Below are 23010 nucleotides of genomic sequence, written 5' to 3'. Positions count from 1 at the left end.
TAAACAGTGTTATTAAGACTAAAACGTGATGCCAATTACACTGTTTAAGACAAGGTAAACGTGATGCCAATTACACTGTTTAAGCAAAAGGAGCCCATTAACGTGATGCCACTTAACACTGGGATAGAAACGGATTATGAAAACAAAGAGACATCAAGGAAGACAAAACCAAAGGAACAGCCTCATAGTTGAATGGTTCCAGGCTTCAAGGAACCAAGGTCCAGAGACCCACCTGCGTAACTCCTCTCTGCCCGTGATTTACTGGCATTATTCACTGTATATTAAACCTGCAACCCATAAAGTTTTTGTATCAATCTATCTATGGTATGTTTAATATACCATACTGCAGTGGTTGTAGCTGGACTACATGCTCTTCCATTGAGAACTTTAGATCAGTTAGAAGTGGCATTGCATGAATATCAAATTGCAATTTATCGTCGCACCCAAAAAAAAGGCTGTCCAGTGTCCGTTATAGCTTAACAGTAGAAATATTGGTGCTAGCGCAGAGCGCGGACCAGGAGTGACAGCCCCGCCCCCAGCGTTTCATTTCAATGGAAGTTGCTCAGTGGCGTTTTGAAGGACCCTTCCGGGAAGTACCCAAGGTTAATTAAATAAGGTTAGGAAGCAAAGCCCGTACGGTGGACTCCATGTTGCTCCCTGGAAGGAAAGAAACATGCGCAATGGGCTATATGCAGCCAACACTTCCACGTTCAGCTTCCTTGGTCTCAATTGCACAGGTTTCTTTCCTTCCAGGAATCAACATGGAGTCCACCGTACGCTCTTCGCTTCCTAAGCATATTTAATTAACCTTGGAAGTACCTCTGTTGGCTCGATATAATAGAGCACCGAAGTCCTGACGTCACTGTCAGTAGAGGGCGTCAGTCCCCAGGTTCGTGTACTTATTATTTGCATGGTTATCTCCATAGGGGGATTTTAGATCGCCTCATATAAGAACTGTGTTTGAAAAATAAACCGATCACCCCGGCCTTTTCACTCATATGGATATGAAGCATCGACTGAAGGTGGAACTGTACAAATATACCCAAAGAGTAACAAAATAAGCGTTAGAAGCGATTCAAACAACCCAGAGACTACATTTCCGGGTAGGCAGGGTGGCTGCATCTGCCCGTCGCACAACAGAAACCCAATGTTAATTACGTTTATTTTCCACTTCTCTTGCTCCTGCATGAATTTCCCCCTCCTGCAGTCCCAGCTTTGACCAGTAGGGCCAGCAGCTTCAACGTTGTCCAGCCGTTCTGCATGGGGGGGGGGCTCGGCGCAGGGGAGCTGCTGCTAAAGTTGGACATACTGCAGCTTAAAAAATAAAATAAAAATAAAATAGGGAACAAAGATACTTTTTAAGATTTTATTAAAATACGGTGTGGAGTTTACCATCGGAAGTTACCATCACAAACATGATTGTTTCTAATAAAAAAAGTAAACAAAAACAAAAATAAAGCTTAAGAGCCTAGTTACAGGAGATTTTTTTCTCTTTTTTGTGGTTTTTGCAGTCTGGTGAAAGAAAAACAAAAAAAAAGTCAATTAATTCACGAGAGTGAGTGGAGAAGAAAAAGAAAAAAACCATGTTCACATGTTGTAAAAATACATTTCCCAATTTCAACGTTACACACACACAGTCACCCTTCAAACATTCATTCGTTCATTCATTCTTTGTTAGATGGTTAGACGTCAGTGCCGAAGAAAGAAAACTTAAAACAAAATACAGAACTCACTGTCGAACGAAGGGAGAGAGAGCGGGTTCTGGAAGGTGTGTTGGGGGGGGGGGTCTGTTCTACATTCTGAGGATGGGACACTGAACGGGCTGGGCGGGCGGGGAGGGTACAGGTCTAGAGACAGAGAGCACGGACTGCAGGAGGATATGTGTGCATTTGAACCCTGAGAGAGAGAGAAGTGACCAATTCTGTCCATTAATGTTTGTTTTTTCCCGTTCTTTGACAGGACGCCCACCACTGTCCGCTGTGCACCCCCCCACCCCCTCCCTCGAGGCTCTGGCCCGGGGTCCATGAAAAGATGATTTCAGCACTGCATGAGGCAGGGGTGGTTGTGGGGGAGGTTAAGATTCTCACACCCACAGTGAAATATAGGCTGCAGTTTTTTGTGTGAATGTACAACCCCGGTTTTCCCCATGTCACATCTGCTGTACGTGCATATAAACACACTAGTGGGCAGGCAGACGGACGCGGAACCGCTCGGCTGAACTTTTCAAAAGGCAACCCCTCTTCTGCGCGCACTAGGAAATTACACTGGCTTCGTGTTCGCAAAACTGGACCGTCGGCGCATCAGCCTAAAGCATGACTCCACTCAGAACAGAAGAGACCCATGAAAGGCGCTTTTGATTTCGGTCCTGCAGGGGGGGAGGGAGGGAGGGTCGGTTGTGGTGGGGTCTGCTTTACTGCGGAGTTTAGGGCCTCAAACCTGACCCCTTCGTCTGAACGCTGTGTCTCCGCCTACTTGTGGTCAACTGTAGTTAAGGCAGTGAGTGTTACCATGGCGACTTTCTATAATAGCTAGGAGAGATAAGGCCCAGAGGGATAGCAAATCGGATGGGGCAGCTATACTATATATATATATATATATATAAGACGCGAAAACAAAGTAAAGAAAACATCGTAAAAAGGACGAGGGACCTCCGATTTTCTCTGAAATGTTTCAGTACAACATGTAGAACACAGATAGCAAAAATCCATAAAAATGAAATTCTACAATAAAACAGAAAAGTTTTTTTTCTCTTTTTTTTTCATTACACAGTGCACTGCTGAACTGAAAGGAAAAAAAACAAACAAAAAAAAGAAAACATTTCATCATAGTTATCAACAGCAAATTTAAGATCACTATTTTGCTCATAATCCAAACTATGGGGGTTATTTTTAAAAATATATACTCATCACATGACAAGGAGAGCCTAACATCTCTGGACACAGACACGCCCTGTGTCACTCATAGACTCTGGGTGGGGGGGCAGGGGTTGGGGGACTGTACATCACTGGAAACTGACCACCACAAAATGGCAACTCGGGGGGGAGTTTAAGCACTGGGGCTGGGGAGGAGGTGGGGGGGGGGGGACAACAAGATGACAGATTCTTTAAGCCGATAGCATTTTCCCCTAAAAACTTACATGCACTAAAAGATAGAGCAGCATGACATCAGGGGGGTAAAAAAACAAAAACAAAAAAAAACGCATCTACATCTAAATCGTTCTAGAAAAGATTACTATCAGACCACGCCCCTTTTTATTGAACTCCCGTTTCCATTGGCCGGTAAGATGTAGGCGGTGTGATCAGTGTGTCAGGTCACATGTTTTCTGTCATGGGGAAGCACTGTGCTTTTTTTTCTCTTTTTTAATTTATTCCCACAATGAAGAAACGAGGGTCCGAAAAAAAACATGTCAAAAGTATTCAAGGCAAAGAGATAAGAAGCATGTTCTGAAGCTGAGGATCCATCAGTGGCCCAAATACTACTACTACTGCAAGTCTGCAAAATTGTCTCAAATCAAAATCACGTCGGGGGAGTTTTTTTTTTCTTTTTTCCTTTTTTAAAATCTCAATATCGATGCTACGATTTCAGAACCCTTCTGGTCAGGAATAGCAAAGAAGTCTCTAGAAAATCTGTACAAAAAAACCAAAACAAAACGGGTATGCACGGTACATTCAATATCTGTTACTGAGGTACTAGAAAGGTATTCCCTTCACACACCAGGGCCACGGCGTTAACAGGTATACTCCTAAGGGATACTCCTTTGGAAAGACAACAGCTCGTTATCACAGCAGGGGAGGGAGGAACCAACCCAACACAGTTATTAACCCATTTTGACCTGGGAACGATTCTATAAATGTCTTGACAGGTTTCTGAAAAAGCTATGTTTCTGTGTCAGTCGTTCTCCGATTTTTCAAAAAAATAGCAGACCTACAAGCTCGTAGCGCGCCACTCGGTGGCGCGCTATGAGCTTGTAGATCTGCTATTTTTCAATAGCTAAAGCATAACATAATGATAACACCAAAAGGGGTTCCCACCCAAAATGGGTCAACAAAGCCAGCATGCAAGAACCCTTATCCCCAGCTCTTAACCACATGAACCCTATATACTAAAGAACCCTTATCCCCAGCTCTTAACCACATGAACCCTATATACTAAACCCTTATCCCCAGCTCTTAACCACATGAACCCTATATACTAAAGAACCCTTATCCCCAGCTCTTAACCACATGAACCCTATATACTAAAGAACCCTTATCCCCAGCTCTTAACCACATGAACCCTATATACTAAATTGTCCGGGAGGGAAATCTCTCATTTCATTTTGAACATCCTCTTTTAAAGTGCGAGGGTATTCAAATTATAATAAGGGAGAAAAGTAGCGCTGCGGCTCGTTCTAAATCACTGCACAAAATATTCTGCGACAGACCAGATTTGGAGTCAATTCATCCAAGCATGCTATCAAACCATTTGCCTGCTCGTCGACTTGACAAATACTAGCTTTAAAAAATAAAAAGGAGAGAAATGACTTTGAAAATGAAGGCATCAAATTATGTGAAGCTTCAGTGTGAACTGTAAAGGGGCATGGGGAGGGTCCTTTATCAGAGACCACCGTTAAGTTCATCAAGTCATGTGGACACTTCGGACAGAATGCATTCTAAAACACCGCGACGCATAGCGACCTTGAAGATCTAATATGTTTTGCCAAAATGTTCACCCCCAGAATAGGGACAGGGGAAACTAGGGTTCAAGTGGTCAGAGAGAATCAGAGCTGCTGTATGAAAAGAGGGATGAGCGGATGCATACTGGTTTCATCGGAGCAGATGTGGTGTAGGGTGGGGGTATGATGGTGGGGGGGGGGGGGGGGGGGGGGGGCTGGGGCGGAGAGAGGTTTGGATTGAGTGAGAGAGAAAAAAAGCGGAGATCTAAAAAAGATAGACAGTGATCTATCCCCAGCCACCTGATAGACAGTGATCTATCCCCAGCCACCTGGCCCCTGCTGTTTTTGGAAGTCGGCAGTGTGTGATGTCGTCAGCGCGAGGCTCAAATGTGTGTTCTTCATCAGCGCGTCTCCTATAGCTCGACCTCTGCTTCATTGAAACGAGACACGCATTACTCATCGTCCACCACAGCCATGCACAGTGCAGCCAGCCGCCTGTCTCTGTCCTGCTGTTCAGCGTTTAGATGGTGCCCTCCGGTGGCCAGGGACAAACTGTGCAGCGGTTTGTTTGTGCAGCGAGAGAGGAGACCTGCAGATGGGCAGGGAGGGAGGGAGGCCGTGTCGAAACACACCTCACACACACCGACAGACAGCACTTCAGCCATCTTAGATTAGATGGAAATCCAAAACGTTTGATATGATGTGGCTGTTCTAACGAGATTCTTTTTGTGGACAAAATGTTAATGCTTTTATAAAGTGGCACGATGAAACCCGGCTGGGCTGAACGTGACGTGCGTGATCATTTATTTTTTCCTTTAAAGGGAGGATTCGCAAACGTTACATCGTCAAAAGGCGATGCAGAACAGTTCTGGGCTGGGGAGGCTGGGCTCTCACAGGGACTATAGAGTTGACTGTGATGAGAAGGTGGCGAGCTGAAGAGGAGGTATAACGTGCTCCAATGGGCCGGAGAAGCACCGCACTGACATCATGGATCCCCTGGACTGGGCAGAGCGACAAGCAGGCCACGGCAGAGGAGTGAGGAAGAGATGGATGAAAGATGGGGCGGGGTTAGCCATAGTCCTGTCACGCAGGGCTGGGCGATACACTAAGACGAAATCAAATATCACAATATGCTTGACCAAATATACCTCGATGCTGACGTCGTATCGTTTTCATTTCTCAAAAAATGTAAAGCAAAAAAATATATATGGATCTACCAATTTAAATATCCGACAATGCACTGCGATGTGACATATTGTGAGCTTGTAGATCAGCCATTTGAATGAATAAAATAAGGCCCGAGTGATTAAAACGAGTTTACGACGACACTTATTCCAGATCACAAAATCCAAAATTCCCGGACGACATGTAGTCTCATATCATCATCTCGATTTATAAGAATATATATCGGCCAGCCCTACCGTCGGGGAGACTGGATACACTGCTTTAAGTACATATTTTGCCACTGTGAGAACAGGCAGAGGCAAGGAAAAAAAACAAAAACAGGAAGCCAAGGAGGAGAGAGCAGTAACATTAGAACATTAATGTACACGGGGGGGGGGGGGGTCGGCCTCACTGCCACAGTATCTGGAGACAAGTCGGAACCAGAACAGCAGGAAGAGGCTCGCTTCAGAAAAACTACAACCATAACAGATTTTTCTTTTTCCATTGAAACGACAAAAAAAACATACTAATGAAAATAAACCAATTGAATTATTGAATCCTTGAGAAGAGTTATTGCTGACGTTGGGGTGGGGGGGGAGGAGGGGGGGGGGGGGTGGAGGAAAGGGTCGGGGAGAGGAGGGAGATGAGTGTCCTAGAGTTTCTGTCTGACAGTGGTGTGTGAGTGGTGGGGGGGGGGGGGAGCTGTGGACGGGTCACTCTAGCAGAGTGGGCTGGTTTATGTGGTCTGAAGAAGAGGAACCGGGCTGTGTGGAACCAAACCAGACCGGATCAAACTGGTGCCGCCAATGTCAACGTGCTGGAGGATGGTTGAGGAGGGGGGAGGTTCGATGAAGGTGGGAGGTTGAGGAGGAGGAGGAGGGGTTCCAGGGCGTAACGGAATGTGTTGGCTGGGTGGGGGGGCTATTGGTCGGAGGGGATGTCTCTGTCGGCCTCAGCTTTAGTAGGCTGCCCCGGGGACGGGGCGTGGGGGGGGTGGGAGACCGGGGCGATGCCATGTGCCAGGGAGCCCGCCACCAGGGCCTCAACCCCTGCCCCTGGGAGACCGCCTGCTGCTGCCACGCTGATCAGACCTGCAGGAAATCTGGAGGGGAGAGATAAAAAGAAATGCTACTACAGTATGGCAGCTAGAAACCACCACAACTATTCACTTTTACCTACTGCAATATTATATGTTAAAGCTGCTTGCATTACTTTCATCATAAACACAGTAAGGCTGCAACTAGCGATTCTTTTCTCAGTGACTATTCTATAAATAACGGCCTGGGCCGTGGCTCAGCGGTCCAGGCACCTTGGACGGTAGTCCAAGTCTGGCAGTGTGCCGCGGGTTCGACTCCCGATCCCGACGGCCATTACTGCATGTCACTCCCCCATCTCTCTCCCCCATTTCCTGTCAGCCTACCGTCTGTCCCTCTATAAAAAAATATAAAATAAAGGCAAAAGCCGCAAAAAAAACACATTACATTTTTTTTCTGTAAATGAACTTGTATCAACGAATCGGTGCAGACTGCAGAAACATTCAGGGAAGAAAATGAAAACGGACTAAATTTTGAAGAAAATCTAAACGGACTGATTAGCTCCATGTTATACAAACAGCATCGCACAGAAACAGTCTGTCAACAAGCTCACAAAGTGTAGCATATCACATGATGTTGTGAGCTTGTTGATCGGGCTATATTTGACCATTTAAAAACAAAAATGTAAGTTAAAACCCCCCAAATTGATTCTCATTATAAATCGATGAAATTGCTCGATTAATGGGCTATATGCACACAGAATAACTCTTCCTACTTCCAGGCCAGCAAGTGTTACCGATGATACTAATTGAAAGGACCAGATTTAGGCCTGGGCTACACCTATATGGGTCTTTTTCCAAACGCTTTTTTTTTGTGCATTTGGGCCTTTCAGCCACACGCAAACGGTGTTTTCGGCGGCCACTCAAACGGATGTTTTTGGAATAAGTGAAGATTTTCCAAAATATCCGGATCAGTGGATCTGTGTAGTCATGCGAAACGGAGCTTTTGAGAAACGATGACGTCATTAGCGCATATCATTTTTACTATAATATAGGTGAGAAATGCAGCTTGCGCCTGGAAACTACACAGATATCTATCCGATTGTTCATGTTTTGATAATAAGTAACTTATCATCATTGTTATCATACTACAGTCCGCGGTGGCCACCAGTCACCAGATGAATTGTATTGGTGCGGAGGGCGAAGCTTGAAAAATAGCCGTTTAATTACGGACCTACAGAGAAACTGTGGATAATGTGTGGCGTGGTGTGTGCATACTGCATATCCATGTGAAACTATATTCTTGTGCGTATAAAGTTAGCCTGACAGCTACACCAGCGCACGCCGCACGGATGTGAGAATCATGCATTTCCTATATTGTGACATCCCCTACGACGTGTTTATTGCGATGAAACATGACGGTCATTTTGTTTCAGAGCGATAAGACATTAAAAATAATGTTGTGTCAATTGATAGATTGTAGACACGTATGCCGTATTTTGCTCTCCGTTTCATGGTCATGGACGAGAGAGAGAGGGGGGGGCAAATAGCGTGGTTGGTGAGAAGAAAATATGCAGTGGGTCATGTCCAGTCGCGCACATGGCACCCGTTTAGGAAATAAAGGGTGCACCCTTGACTGCATGCGTTCCGTTGTCACTGTGCCTGGGCGCGTGTGAACGCTGTTCCCGAATATGTCCTTTATAGCCTACAAGCCCTACATTATTTGTGACAGTTGCGGACGAGACACTTCTATAGGTCTGACTCTGCTATTATGTTCTGTGCAGGACTTGCCAGAGCGATGATAAAGTGTGTCATTGAGATCCACTCACATAGCATGGCATGCTGACAGACAATGGAGATCCACTCACATAGCATGGCATGCTGACAGACAATGGAGATCCACTCACATAGCATGGCATGCTGACAGACAATGGAGATTCACTCACATAGCATGGCATGCTGACAGACAATGCAAGAAGCATGTTCCACTTCCACTCACAATTTAGGTGGCTTTTAAAATGCGGTACTTATTAATTTCCTTCATTCAAAAATATGATAGGCCTATGTATTTTGCACCTCATTAAGTGTGAAGCAAATAGCCTACAATTGAAACCTGCTACTGCAGTGATTTTCTCCTGTGTTCAATGCGTTTCTGCATTTGTGTGTGGACACATATCTTTGTCGTATGGGTTGGGATTTCTTCTTTTTTTTTTTTTAACGGACGAAAATATCCATTGTGCAATAGATCTATATAGGTATAGCACAGGCCTAAAGCAACCAGATCTTATTTTAATGATGTTTAGGTCCTTTAGGTGTGTGTACTGTTTTAGACATTTTAGTTATGACACCATGTTCATGACCAACATTTTGCCATGAAAATGTGGTCTCACTTCCTTCCTGGACTACAAGTCACACCTCCACGCAGCCTCCCCCCTCTCCACAAGGAGGGGCAGTGCACCAAAGCATTATGGTCATTGAAGGGAATTCCACAATCCAGTCAAACATACAGACTTCATTATTATTCTGGCCATAGGGTGCACATGTCAAATTGTGCTACTGTTATCTACTACAAATACTATTAACATTGAGTGACTGCAGTTTCTTCCAGTGGTGAAACGTCCCTTGAAGACTCTGTTCCATTTAGTATGCAGTGGTTCTCAAACGTTGTAACTCCGAGTGGACCTGTAACTGTCCGTTACACACCCGTAGTCGTACGGGGCCATTTGGAACCCACTCAAGGACACTTTGAGACCCACTGGTGTTTCCAGTGAGCCAACACGCCCAAATTATCAGCACCCCGACTCTGTTTGACCAGAATGGAACAGAGCCTTCATTAGTATCAGTGGTAAACACCTGTGAAGGAAGTATAGGGAAGGGGCCCCGAGTTCTTTCCAAAATGGCGTGTGTGCACAGAGCCCATTGTTGCACCCCCTATAGCGTTTGCAGCTTGCATGCATTACTCTCACAAAGACATCACCAAAGTCCTCCGTTTATCCTCTCACCTGTAAGTGGCTCCGTTGAGCTCCGGGTGAACGGTGGCAGCTTCCATGCTGGGCCACTGGGACGCTGCCATCAGGTACTCCTTATTCACACAGTTCTTTAGACTGTCAGGGATACGGCCTGCAGCACCGAGAGGAGGCAAAATGTTACTGTCAGGGCCCGGACGGTTAGCTCAACCGTCTGGGCACCTAGGCTGCCAAGCCAGCCGGACGGCGTGCCGCGGGTTCGACTCCCGAGCCCGCCGGCCTTTTCCGCGTGTCACTCCCCATCTCTTTCCCCCTTTCCTGTCTAATTACTGTACCCTATCAATAAAGGCAAAAAACGCCCCAAAAGGGATACGGCCTGCAGCACCGAGAGAGGCAAAATGTTACCAATGTTGGTAGTCTTGTGTAGCCAGACAACTAATCCACAATCTCCAAATGCTATATAGAGTCTGGAACTACAGCTACCAAAAGTCGAGTAACGGAAGCCGTCTCTGCTGCTCAGATCCGAAAGATATTCGACCAATCACGACACGGTGCTCACCGAGCTGTAGTCCCGTTGGAAAGCACAACCGAGACGGGAGCGAGAGTCATAAGAGCGGGAGATTCATGTTATTTGTGCACAGAAAAGACTATCATGGCATGAACACTAGTGAAAGAATAAATAACGCCGAAAATGAACTAGCCATCATAGCTTCAACAATCGACACGCTGTTTTGCTTGGAGTAGGACCGCTGCTTTATCACTTAGTCATGGAAAGAGTTCTGTTCTCCAGACTGTATGACAGGCAACAGTCTGGCCATGCGAGACTACCAAGCAACGCTCACAGGGTTCTGTTCTCCAGACTGTATGACAGGCAACAGTCTGGCCATGCGAGACTACCAAGCAACGCTCACAGGGTTCCCACATATTTTTACGGAAGGATATTTCTAAACCTTTCCAAAAGTATTTTACCCTGTTTCCAGGCCTATAGCAATCATATCATATGGTAGCAATAATGAGGCAAACGTGTCATGGTACGAAAAGAACAGATCTACAAGCTAACATATCACGGTGCAGCGACACAGTGTGTCGTTAGCTTGTAGATGTTATTGTTGTAACGTATACATTAGGCCACACTCCCACAGCTTGTGTTACACATTTCACCAGTTAGATGTTAGACATATTTTTGAGTGGTGCAATCACTCCTATGCGGAGCTATGTGTGTCTCTGGCTGTGTTCCTGGCTGGCTGGGTCCGAGCACGGAAATAACGTTTGGTTGGTTTTCACCGCCAAGTGTCACTAACCGGGCCGGCACCCTGGGTGCGTTCCTGTGAGGTCTGGAAGTTCCGGGTACCCCCACGCGAAGTTGTATCACTCAGTTCACAAGGTTGTGATTTATATTAATATAAATATCATATCAAACAGCCAACAACAATGTATATTTAAACATTTTCTAAAACATTTATTTAATTCACAGAACGGAGTAAAAATACATGCACTGTCCCATGGCCTCCTGTCTGGACTAGAGAATAAACGCTAGTGGTGGAAGAGTCTTACCAGTGATAGCACTGCGTACCTCCCTGGACTAGAGAATAAACGCTAGTGGTGGAAGAGTCTTACCAGTGATAGCACGGCGTACCTCCCTGGACTAGAGAATAAACGCTAGTGGTGGAAGAGTCTTACCAGTGATAGCACTGCGTACCTCCCTGGACTAGAGAATAAACGCTAGTGGTGGAAGAGTCTTACCAGTGATAGCACTGTCCCATGGCCTCCTGCCTGGACTAGAGAATAAACGCTAGTGGTGGAAGAGTCTTACCAGTGATAGCACTGCGTACCTCCCTGGACTAGAGAATAAACGCTAGTGGTGGAAGAGTCTTACCAGTGATAGCACTGTCCCATGGCCTCCTGCCTGGACTAGAGAATAAACGCTAGTGGTGGAAGAGTCTTACCAGTGATAGCACGGCGTACCTCCCTACATGCACTGTCCCATGGCCTCCTGTCTGGACTAGAGAATAAACGCTAGTGGTGGAAGAGTCTTACCAGTGATAGCACTGTCCCATGGCCTCCTGCCTGGACTAGAGAATAAACGCTAGTGGTGGAAGAGTCTTACCAGTGATAGCACTGTCCCATGGCCTCCTGCCTGGACTAGAGAATAAACGCTAGTGGTGGAAGAGTCTTACCAGTGATAGCACGGCGTACCTCCCTACATGCACTGTCCCATGGCCTCCTGTCTGGACTAGAGAATAAACGCTAGTGGTGGAAGAGTCTTACCAGTGATAGCACGGCGTACCTCCCTACATGCACTGTCCCATGGCCTCCTGCCTGGACTAGAGAATAAACGCTAGTGGTGGAAGAGTCTTACCAGTGATAGCACGGCGTACCTCCCTGGACTAGAGAATAAACGCTAGTGGTGGAAGAGTCTTACCAGTGATAGCACGGCGTACCTCCATGGCCTCCTGCCTGGACTAGAGAATAAACGCTAGTGGTGGAAGAGTCTTACCAGTGATAGCACGGCGTACCTCCCTGGCCGCCTCCTCCCGTGCCTCCACAGAAGCCTGCTCGCTGTACCAGGATGTGTGGGGGGTACAGATCAGATTGGGCGCGTCCTTCAGCGGGCCTGTTGAAAAGCTGGACACCAGGGAAAGGAGAAAGGTACTTTAAACTAAAGCATCATTCTACAAAGAATATGTATTACACCAGTGGTTCTCAACCTTTGTATACCAAGTACCACCTCAGAAAATATATCTGTCTCTCCAAGTATCACCAAAATAACCGATGTTAAAATACAGTTTATAATACAGCGTAGACCTGCCCCATCCTATTCAGCTATGCAATTAATACAGGAGGGATATTTAATTTATTCCTTGATTTTCTTCTTTTTGTTCTTAAGCCAATAATGCTGCTGCTCTGACGAATCTAATGAGCACAAATGATGATATTTCTAATGTGATCAATGCGTTCCCACATCTTCTATTAACGGCTAAAGGTGTGCGGTCATGCTCATTTCAGCACGGCGGGAGAGCCTATGACCTGTTGCTTGGTCAGAAGAACTACCTGAAGGAATATAAATATTTCATTCCACTTTTGTCTTTTCTCATTTTTTGCCACAGACATGTATGAAACATGGTCTACCAATTAGACCAGGGTGGGCAACTATGACGATGGCCACTATTTCCACACTCCCTCCAGAGAGCCACATTGCGTATACTGTTGTAGGCAAAGATATTTTTGCTATATTTGAATTGAAATACGGAATCTTTTTTTGCTATTTTTGAATTGGAAGAAGTGACCTTTTTTATAATTTCAAATGCATAACGGTAGTTATAGTTATGTTTAACTTTATGAACTAAATACAAATGCATTGGACATTAAAAAAAAGACTAACATTTTAATACTAGTCATTAAGCTACATATATAAGGATGAAGTAATAAAGTGGGTCATGTTTGGAATTGTAACAGCTGAAATCAATATATCAGTACTCTTTCTTACCTTTATTTGTAGTTGCTACGTCCCCACCAAAGAGGTTCAGGTGTTATTTTGTGCAAAAGTGCATTATTGGCTATTTCCCCTAATATAAGCCCTCAATGAGGGTTTTGTTTTCGCTTATTTCCATCGAAATAAGTAGTAAAGTGTGCCGATTGTTGAGCGATGGAAATAAGCGAATTAGCACAACACCCCAATGTCCCATTCAATTACATTCATTGAGGGCTTATGGTATAGTTAATAGCCAATAATGCGCTTTTGCACAAAATAACACCTGGACCTCTTTGGTGGGGACGTAACAACTACAAATAAAGGTAAGAAAGCCTTCTAGCAATGTGGCCAGTTGCCCATGTATGAATTAGACCACGTTTCATGCATGTCTGTGGCTCTGAAGGTAAGTGAAGGTAGGGGCCACCTTGTGGCCCTCGGGCTGCCAGTTGCCCATGTATGAATTAGACCATGTTTCATGCATGTCTGTGGCTCTGAAGGTAAGTGAAGGTAGGGGCCTCCATGTGGCCCTCGGGCTGCCAGTTTCCCATGTATGAATTAGACCATGTTTCATGCATGTCTGTGGCTCTGAAGGTAAGTGAAGGTAGGGGCCGCCTTGTGGCCCTCGGGCTGCCAGTTGCCCATGTATGAATTAGACCATGTTTCATGCATGTCTGTGGCTCTGTCGGAGGCAGCATACCTGAAGGGCTCCGTCTCGTGTACGTCGAGGGCGGCCCCTCGTATCCGGCCCTCCTTCAGGGCCTGAGCCAGTGCTTTCTCGTCCACCAGACCCCCTCTCGACGTGTTCACCAGGAAGGCTCCCTGGCGCATCTAAAGACCACAGAAAGCAGCAACATATTTACTGAGACTGGACAGCACACAGTGATTTGGATGAATAGAAATTAAGCTGCAGACAGCCAGAGGTTGGCGATTTATACAGTGTACTATTCATTTATACAGTGTACTATTCACAGTAGTGTATTTATTTCATAAAATCCCCATTTCATCCAACACAACCCATATAGCAATGTTTTTTTGTATATACCACAATTTATGTAACCCATTTTGTTTTTCACGCAGTGTCAATTGTCTAGTAGTGTAATTCTGGGCGCTACACTCCCTCTGCCAATCTGGGGAGAGCAACGGACTGCCTGACCAGGGGGAGGCAGTATAGAGAACAGGATTACTGCATGTTTGTGAGCGTACCTAGGCCTAGGGGACACAGGGAGAACATGCAAACTCCACACAGAAAGGCCCTTTCGCCAAACCCGCCTAGGGTATGGGCAGTGTGCACTGATGACGTGGAGGAGAGAACACGCCGCCAGTGCCCACAGCGGGAATCGAACCCAGGACCTTCTAGCTGTGAGGTCGACAGTGCTACCGATTGCTCCACCGTGGCCCATATAGCAATGTTGCGGTTGTTGTATGGGTCTGTGTTCACTGTGTCGCCTTAATGTTTGATTGGGCCTCACAATACAACATGTAACACTATACAAGGGTCATAATTTGACTCATATCCCCTTATAGATCACCATACAATTTGTATTATGATCCATTGAAATACATTAAAGAGATTTATACAGAGCTGACAATATAACCTAATGAATTCCACCTGGGTAGAAAGTCCAGAATATTTAACCGAATTTCCAGGCCAATATAACAATCTTCATTCAATGCAATAATGAGTCTCTTACTCCTGTGTAATGCGTAAAGACAGGCAGTGTAGCAACAATAAAGCATAGAATATAGAATGCTATAATTCTATTCAAAAGTGTGTGCCAAATGTTTTGCTACACCACCTATCCTATCACGTTGTGAGCTTGTAGATCTGTTATTTGTGTCACGTACTGGTACACATTACGCTGCAATCACACAAGCCATTTGTGAAGGACGCTACAACCTTACAGATTTCATGTAATGTTATACACGTTTTGGAAAAACAAATTCAATAGCTAATTGTCTATTCTATCTATTGTCCAGGACCCTTGATACATTGCAAACCTTTTCCCAGGACTGAAAAATACTTTTCGATATTGTTTTTCCCTGAATGTGCGTCAACACAAGGGGCTAGAATCTAGCCGCTAGATAATCAATACAGTATTGTGATGCTCCAGAGTCCAGTGGAATGCACGGCTAGCCTGGCTCCAGCCCTGAATCGCTAGCCACGCCCATTAAGAAAATATGTTCTGGCGATCCAGGTCTGGAGTCTCTGCCTACAGCGGCGTTAGTGTCGTTCGGAAATCCAATCACAGCAGCTGATTGGCCATCAGCCCCGTCACTCGACAGCGTCAGACAACAAACATGGCTGCCCCACTGCGGTGACTCACGACCGTATCAATCTGGCTATTAAATCGGCGTATGATAAATAGTTTCTTTACAGAAACGACAGGTTTTATAAACAGACATATTTTACCGCTTTAATTCACATGCTAGTAACGCTCGTTGGCTGTGGTTTGTTTGGTTAGCAAACGGGTTAGCCATAGCCTCATGATTGACAACAACGTCATCTGCTTTCCTACTATTCTGATTGGTTGGTATGAAACAATCACCGAAGACTGCCCATCCCATAAACTGCTGCCGTACAGGAGGGTTTTCAGTCTGAATAATGAAGTGAAATGAAAATTCAGACAGGCTGTGAGGGTGTCAGGCTAATGCACGACTGCATGCGTACCCGTTTGATGGTGAAGTCGTTGATGAGGTGGTGGTTGTGTTTGGACCTGTTTTATGGTGAAGTGGTTGATGAGGTGGTGGTTGTGTTTGTACCTGTTTTATGGTGAAGTGGTTGATGAGGTGGTGGTTGTGTTTGTACCTGTTTTATGGTGAAGTGGTTGATGAGGTGGTGGTTGTGTTTGTACCTGTTTTATGGTGAAGTGGTTGATGAGGTGGTGGTTGTGTTCGTACCTGTTTGATGGTGAAGTGGTTGATGAGGTGGTGGTTGTGTTCGTACCTGTTTGATGGTGAAGTCGTTGATGAGGTGGTGGTTGTGTTCGTTGAGGCTGCAGTGCAGAGACACACAGTCTGAGTGGATGAGCAGGTCCTGCAGGGTGGCCATGCGCTGCAGGCCCAGCGAGCGTTCCACTCCGTCGGGCAGGTAGGGGTCATAGAAGATCACACCGAAACCAAACGCCTTGGCTCTCAGAGCCACGGCTTGGCCCACGCGACCTGGACACGGGAGGAGAGACATGCCAGGCAGTTTTAAACGTTAAGCCAAAACCACACCAAAGGGTGGAGACCGGACGAGACGGTTTTAGCGTTCGTCCCAGCGGTGTGATATGCAGTGATGTAAATAGGTTTTCAATGTAATGAGTCCCGGGATGCAGCAGGGATGGTCTTTTAGATGAGTCCCAGGGACATTTTATGAGTCCCACTTCAACGACGTTAGGAGTCATATCTTGCAGCATTTAACTCTCATTTCATTTTATATAGTTATGTGGTGGTTATATTCATGTAGAAAAAAGGAGAAGAATTGATTATTATAACTAAAGTTAGCAAAATAAACTAGAATAAAAAAACAGTACAGTAGTACAGTAGTGCATCCCGTGGATGCAGAGGTCGTTGTTTTGCGTCCCTTAACTATATACTGCGTTTTGGGATGCAAAATGCACCCTATTTTAATCTCTGGATGTGTCCTGTTGCATCATGTCGACTCAAGTCCATCCAAGTCATTCAACTGGTACAATTAAATGGCAAACCACCCCAAAGGGTCGCCATGTGAGATTGTGAGTTGCATGGCGACCCTTTGGTGTGGTTTGGGCTTTAGGAAAGGTCCTTGAAAACACACTTTCACACAAACTAGGGTGCGATTGTGGGGCTAGGGCGGTATGGATATTTTGTTATTGTGGTAATAAATCCCTGTTCACCGACGGTATGGCGGTATTGAGCGATACCTAAAAAGAAAAGTTGTTTGAAAGAAAAAATAAATAAGAATAGTAGAAGGGGCACGGCATTGAAGGAAGCATGAGCTCAGTTCGGGGCTTTCACCAGGTTGGCAGAGGGGGGGATTGGGACCCAGGATTACAAGCTTAAATGGGTTATGAAATCATGGAATATAAATGTCAATAAAACAATAATTGCGGTTATGAACTCGATACTTGGGTATGGCGGTACTGCACTTATTGCCAGCCCAGCCCTAGTCTCGCATAAGCCAGGCTACCGGTCATGCAGTCTGGAGCATGGAAGGCGTTTTAATGAATGGTCATGGGGAAAGCGGACTCTACATAGCACTCAGATTGTGGAATGAGAGACGGGTACAGGGAGACGGGTACAGGCTTTAGTTCAGACACCATTATTGGTCCGACAGTTATTAGACCGACAATTTACCTCAAACCCTAACCTAATCGTAACCGCAAGCACGGGAGCAGCGCATGTTTGAGCGCTAGTCCGACCGCTGTTCCCGCATGTCGAACTAATGCTCCGTCGGAATCCCCACGAGACACCACACACACACACACACACACACACACACACACACACACACACACACACACACACACACACACACACACACACACACACACACACACACACACACACACACACACACACACACACACACACACACACACACACACACACACACACACACACACACACACACACACACACACACACACACACACACACACACACACACACACACACACACACACACACACACACACACACACACACACACACACACACACACACACACACACACACACACCTTTATATTTATAAAATAAATGTGTGTGAGTGTGGGATGTTATTAAATTATGCGTTTGTGTGCGCGAGCTAAGACTGTGCCGGAAAACGTATCGACGGTCCTCGACATGCACGCAGAACCCAACAAAGAGTTTACTGCATTCTCTATCCCTCTTGCTCTCTCTATTAAGAAATCCTGGCGCTCATTGTGTTAAAATAAGAGTAGTCTCACGTAGGCAGATAACTATTCCACATAGTCTGGAACTACACCTCCCGCAATCAGAGTAATCAGTTTGAAATGTTATAATTCAAGTCAACAGAGCTCTGATAGGGCTGAAAGGTTGCCCACATTTGGAGTAACACGTTACTGATACATCAGATGACTGACAACACAGGCTGGCTAGTGGCCACATGAAGTCTGTGGTCCACAATGGATGGAGATATACCGTTTCTTGTTAAGAAATCTGGGCTAAGTTTGCATCGACTCTTTTTACTGGGTAGTATATGTGCTCAAGAAAGGAAATGCAGGCTTCTCTCATTCACAGTTAACCTTACTTCAATCAGCCCTCTCTCTCCTTTCAAGTGCATACTATCAGCACAGCTGACCTTCGAAAATCCAAAGTTGTTAATTTAAGTAGTTTGTAGGCTGAAACATAGGCCTGTTGTTGAACCGTCAATTATTATTATGCGAATTACGTTGTTTGTGGGCTTTCTTGTGACCACCGCGCTCTGAGTTATGGTGTGTTACCAGCTGCTTAAATCAACATTGTAGAATAGGTGAAGAGGTCGCACACACCAAGAATCAATTTAACAGGTTTATTTCTCTACATCAGGACAAACGATTTTTCGGCTATCCAGGCTTCATCAACTGAAACATAGGCCTGTTGTGGAACCATTAATTATCCCATTCTGGATGGGAACCCCTTTTGGCGTTTTAAGCATTATGTTATACTTTAGCCATTGAAAAATAGCAGATCTACAAGCTCATAGCGCGGCACCGCTACGAGCTTGTAGGTCTGCTATTTTTGAAAAATCGTGAAAATGTGGTGCAAATCTTTGTATATATTCTTTCAGAGCGAACGTTTTTAACTCAAATCTTTGCTTCTGGTGGGTGCCTGGAACAACATATTTTCAGATGGGGGTCATCGGCCAAATACAGATAATTCTGGGGCTCCTTGACATGAAATTGTTGACCACCACTGACATAGAAACATACCGGTAGGTTGTTTTTTAGAAAACCTTCAGGATTTAGAAGACATTTTGAAGAAACGTCCTAATAAATGGGTTATTATGCAATTGAAATGGCCAGAGGAGGAATGAAAAAAACATCCACCTGCACGACCGAGGTGGAACAGTGTGGCCCTTTTCCAGTAGTGATAACGTTACACCACCTGCTGTGTAGCCTGTAGTAACTGCCAATGTTAACCCATTTAGGCCCGACATCGAAATTTAAAAAATGTCTTCAAAATCCTGACAGTTTTCTGAAAAACCTCATGTTTCTGTATCAGTGGTGCTCAATATTTCATGTCAAGGACCCCAAAAATTATATGTAATATGCCTCCGCCCAACACCTGAAAATATGTTGTTCCAGGGACCTCCCCAGAAGCAAAGATTTTAGTTAAAATGTTCACTCTGTAAATATATATATATTAAAAGATTTGAGGCCCATTTTCACGATTTTTCAAAAATAGCAGACCTACAAGCTTGTAGCGTGCTACTCGGTGGCGCGCCATGAGCTTGTAGATCTGCTATTTTTCAATAGCTAAAGTATAACATAATGCTTAGTTAAAACACCAAAATGGGTTTTCCTGACCTCGATTCTACAAAATATACTGTTCATTTCAACATCATGAAAATGAACTTGCAGATACTTTCAACTTGCTTGAGATTAGGCAACATGCTACATATCATGGCAGTCATTTCTGGTTTATGTGATATTGCATTAAATAATGTTCTATTATATGTAACATCAGCCACTGTGCTGGACTCTGAAGACGTGACATCAGGCCGGAATCTATTTTCAATAACGATCATCAAACAAGACAGTCCAGCATATTGGTATTAGGGGTGTGCCAATATATCGATATCGCGATACTTCTTCCCGCGATATATTGTAAGTTGTGGACAAGTTGCAACATTGCAGGCAAGATTCATGTACTTATTGGCCAGTTTGTGACACAAAACATCTTGTAAGATTTTGCCGTTTATATTAATCCCATCACCAAGTCCCTGATAAAAATTGACAGTATATAAAAATATGGTTTTAGGCTGTAAAACCTTTCCTCCCCCTAATCTCCTGATTCTCCTCACCAATTCTTTTTTTTGTAATTCCTACCAGTCCATACAGGAATGATTATTTCTGGTTCAGTTATAAAAAACAATGTATAGAAGGAAATGTTCCATTCATTCGTGTTATGGTATCCATGGCAACGGGCGTCATAGTGAGGAACACTGACGTAGGGCACTTATACCAGGGCTATTAAACTGGCGGCCCGCGAGCCAAATGTGGGCCGCCAATCAAGTTGGACCGGCTGGTGGAATTATTATTATTTTTTTGTATTACGGTGTGTGATATGAAATGTGACCTTACCATAATCACAGTAATCCTTAATCATTCCATCATATTCAAGGGCTTTTGGAGAGAAATGAGACAGACTCCATGCAGTCACTTTCAGTAGAGCACTGCAGAGGTGAGGTGTGTATGTGTCTACTCTGTGACTGTCATCAAGCTCATCGCGGTCATTGACGCTCATTAATGCATCAAGTAAGGCAATTGTGTTGCTGCACACTGTCAAATCTATTCAAAGATAGCGTCTGGTCCGGACAAGGCCAAGAGCCAGGTTTAACTAATGCTGTTACCGTTTTATCATGCTGATCGTGTGTATGAAGTCACAGGGCACACACAAAGCCCCCACGGCACGGGGGGGCACACCAAAAAGTCCTAAAGACTTGGCTGCCACGCGACATCACAGGTAGAGATGCCACGATCCAATCTTCTGACCGGGATCCCCAAGTCCCTACAGGACTACAGCGTAAATGACACTCCAAGCACTCCATGGCAGTACTTCAGCAATTTGTTCTATCCAGCAGAACCAGCATGCAGTACTAACATGGGGCAGAGGCCACGTGATCATAACAGTGTTTGCTAGCCGGGAGGCAGCACGGAGCAGCACTAGTAGTCGTGATCATAACAGTGTTTGCTAGCCGGGAGGCAGCACGGAGCAGCACTAGTAGTCGATCATAACAGTGTTTGCTAGCCAGCAGGCAGCACGGAGCAGCACTAGTAGTCGATCATAACAGTGTTTGCTAGCCGGGAGGCAGCACGGAGCAGCACTAGTAGTCGATCATAACAGTGTTTGCTAGCCGGCAGGCAGCACGGAGCAGCACTAGTAGTCGATCATAACAGTGTTTGCTAGCCGGGAGGCAGCACGGAGCAGCACTAGTAGTCGATCATAACAGTGTTTGCTAGCCGGGAGGCAGCACGGAGCAGCACTAGTAGTCGATCATAACAGTGTTTGCTAGCCAGCAGGCAGCACGGAGCAGCACTAGTAGTCATGATCATAACAGTGTTTGCTAGCCGGGAGGCAGCACGGAGCAGCACTAGTAGTCGATCATAACAGTGTTTGCTAGCCAGCAGGCAGCACGGAGCAGCACTAGTAGTCGATCATAACAGTGTTTGCTAGCCGGGAGGCAGCACGGAGCAGCACTAGTAGTCGACCATAACAGTGTTTGCTAGCCAGCAGGCAGCACGGAGCAGCACTAGTAGTCGATCATAACAGTGTTTGCTAGCCGGGAGGCAGCACGGAGCAGCACTAGTAGTCGATCATAACAGTGTTTGCTAGCCAGCAGGCAGCACGGAGCAGCACTAGTAGTCATGATCATAACAGTGTTTGCTAGCCAGCAGGCAGCACGGAGCAGCACTAGTAGTCGATCATAACAGTGTTTGCTAGCCAGCAGGCAGCACGGAGCAGCACTAGTAGTCGAGCTGCAGTGAGACTCGAGCAGAGCCATGTCAGCCGTATGGGACTATTATATATTGAAAAGGAGAAAGACCCAAGGCAACAACCGAATGCAAAACCTGCAAAAAAATAAAATAAAGAGCTGGATTCCTCTGCGCTCCCTGCGCAAGTGTAGAGAGCGCGAGAGGATCTTTAGCAAATCGTATATTATCTTAGAAGAGAGAAGGAACAGGCCGACAGCCGAGCTTGCCCAAATGCTCATCTTCTTAATCCATTCTGGGCAGGAACCCCTTTTGGTGTTTTAAGCATTATGTTATACTTTTAGCTATTGAAAAATAGCAGATCTACAAGCTCATAGCGCGGCACCGAGTGCCACGCTACAGGCCTAAATGGGTTAAAAGATAATCTCCCCAACAGTTTTGGTTTCACAAAGATAGCAGTTAGTTGAGCTCCGTTTGTCAATAATATTGATGCCTCAGACCATGCCAAAGGCTGCTAAAGTGACAACAACAAATGAATGCTACAGATGTCACTGGTTAGTGGTTACAACGTGGAACACGGACAGACAGTGTGCTGTGTAGGACAGTGGTTTTCAAAGTGGGATCGGGGACCACCAAGGGTCCTTCAGGGAGGTCCAGGGGGTCCCCAGCTAAAAGATAAGATAGATAGACCAGGCCTTGTGGTTAGAGTGTCCACCCTGAAACTGGGAGTGTCGGGGTTCGATCCCCGGCCGGGTCATACCAAAGACTGTAAAAATGGGACCCAATGCCTCCCTGTTTGGCACTCGGCATTAAAGGGTTGGATTGGGGGGTCAAATCTACTAATCAAATGATTCCCGGCTGCAGCTCACCGCTCCTTGGCTGCAGCTCACCGCTCCTTGGCTGCGGCTCACTGCTCCAAGAGATGGGTCAAATGTGTAGAACAGATTTCACTGCGGTAACATGTGTGACAAATCGTATGACTTTGAACCAAATTAACCCTTATCAGGGTCTGTAACTCAAGAGTGTACAAATGGAAACACATGGATCCTAACAGGTCCATCGTGGCACGCACAAAGTCAAGCAGCAAAAAGAAATCTGCCA

At 45.5% G+C, this 23010-nt stretch overlaps 1 protein-coding gene across 7 annotated transcripts in view; it reads right to left on the bottom strand.

Moving 5' to 3' along the window:
• Positions 1 to 1352: 1352 nt before the first annotated feature.
• ctbp1l (C-terminal binding protein 1-like) overlaps positions 1353 to 23010 on the bottom strand; it is a 34111-nt gene continuing 12453 nt past the window's right edge. For 6 of the 7 annotated variants that reach the window (XM_079505103.1, XM_079505107.1, XM_079505105.1 and 3 more), the window contains 5 exons: positions 16234 to 16448; positions 13987 to 14117; positions 12315 to 12442; positions 9854 to 9971; positions 1353 to 6920 (listed from right to left, as the gene is read on the bottom strand). In XM_079505103.1, coding sequence (XP_079361229.1) covers positions 6740 to 6920; positions 9854 to 9971; positions 12315 to 12442; positions 13987 to 14117; positions 16234 to 16448 — 773 coding nt within the window. In that variant the 3' untranslated portion in view covers positions 1353 to 6739. Of the gene's footprint in view, positions 6921 to 7127; positions 7250 to 9853; positions 9972 to 12314; positions 12443 to 13986; positions 14118 to 16233; positions 16449 to 23010 lie in introns of all 7 variants that reach the window. The other variant, XR_013790328.1, reaches the window with a different exon arrangement.

This window comes from Electrona antarctica, assembly GCF_951216825.1.
Source record: "Electrona antarctica genome assembly, chromosome: 1".
Classification (NCBI taxonomy): Eukaryota; Metazoa; Chordata; class Actinopteri; order Myctophiformes; family Myctophidae; genus Electrona; species Electrona antarctica.
The sequence above is the reverse complement of the archived record's forward strand: the minus strand, read 5'-3'. Positions and strand labels throughout refer to the sequence as shown.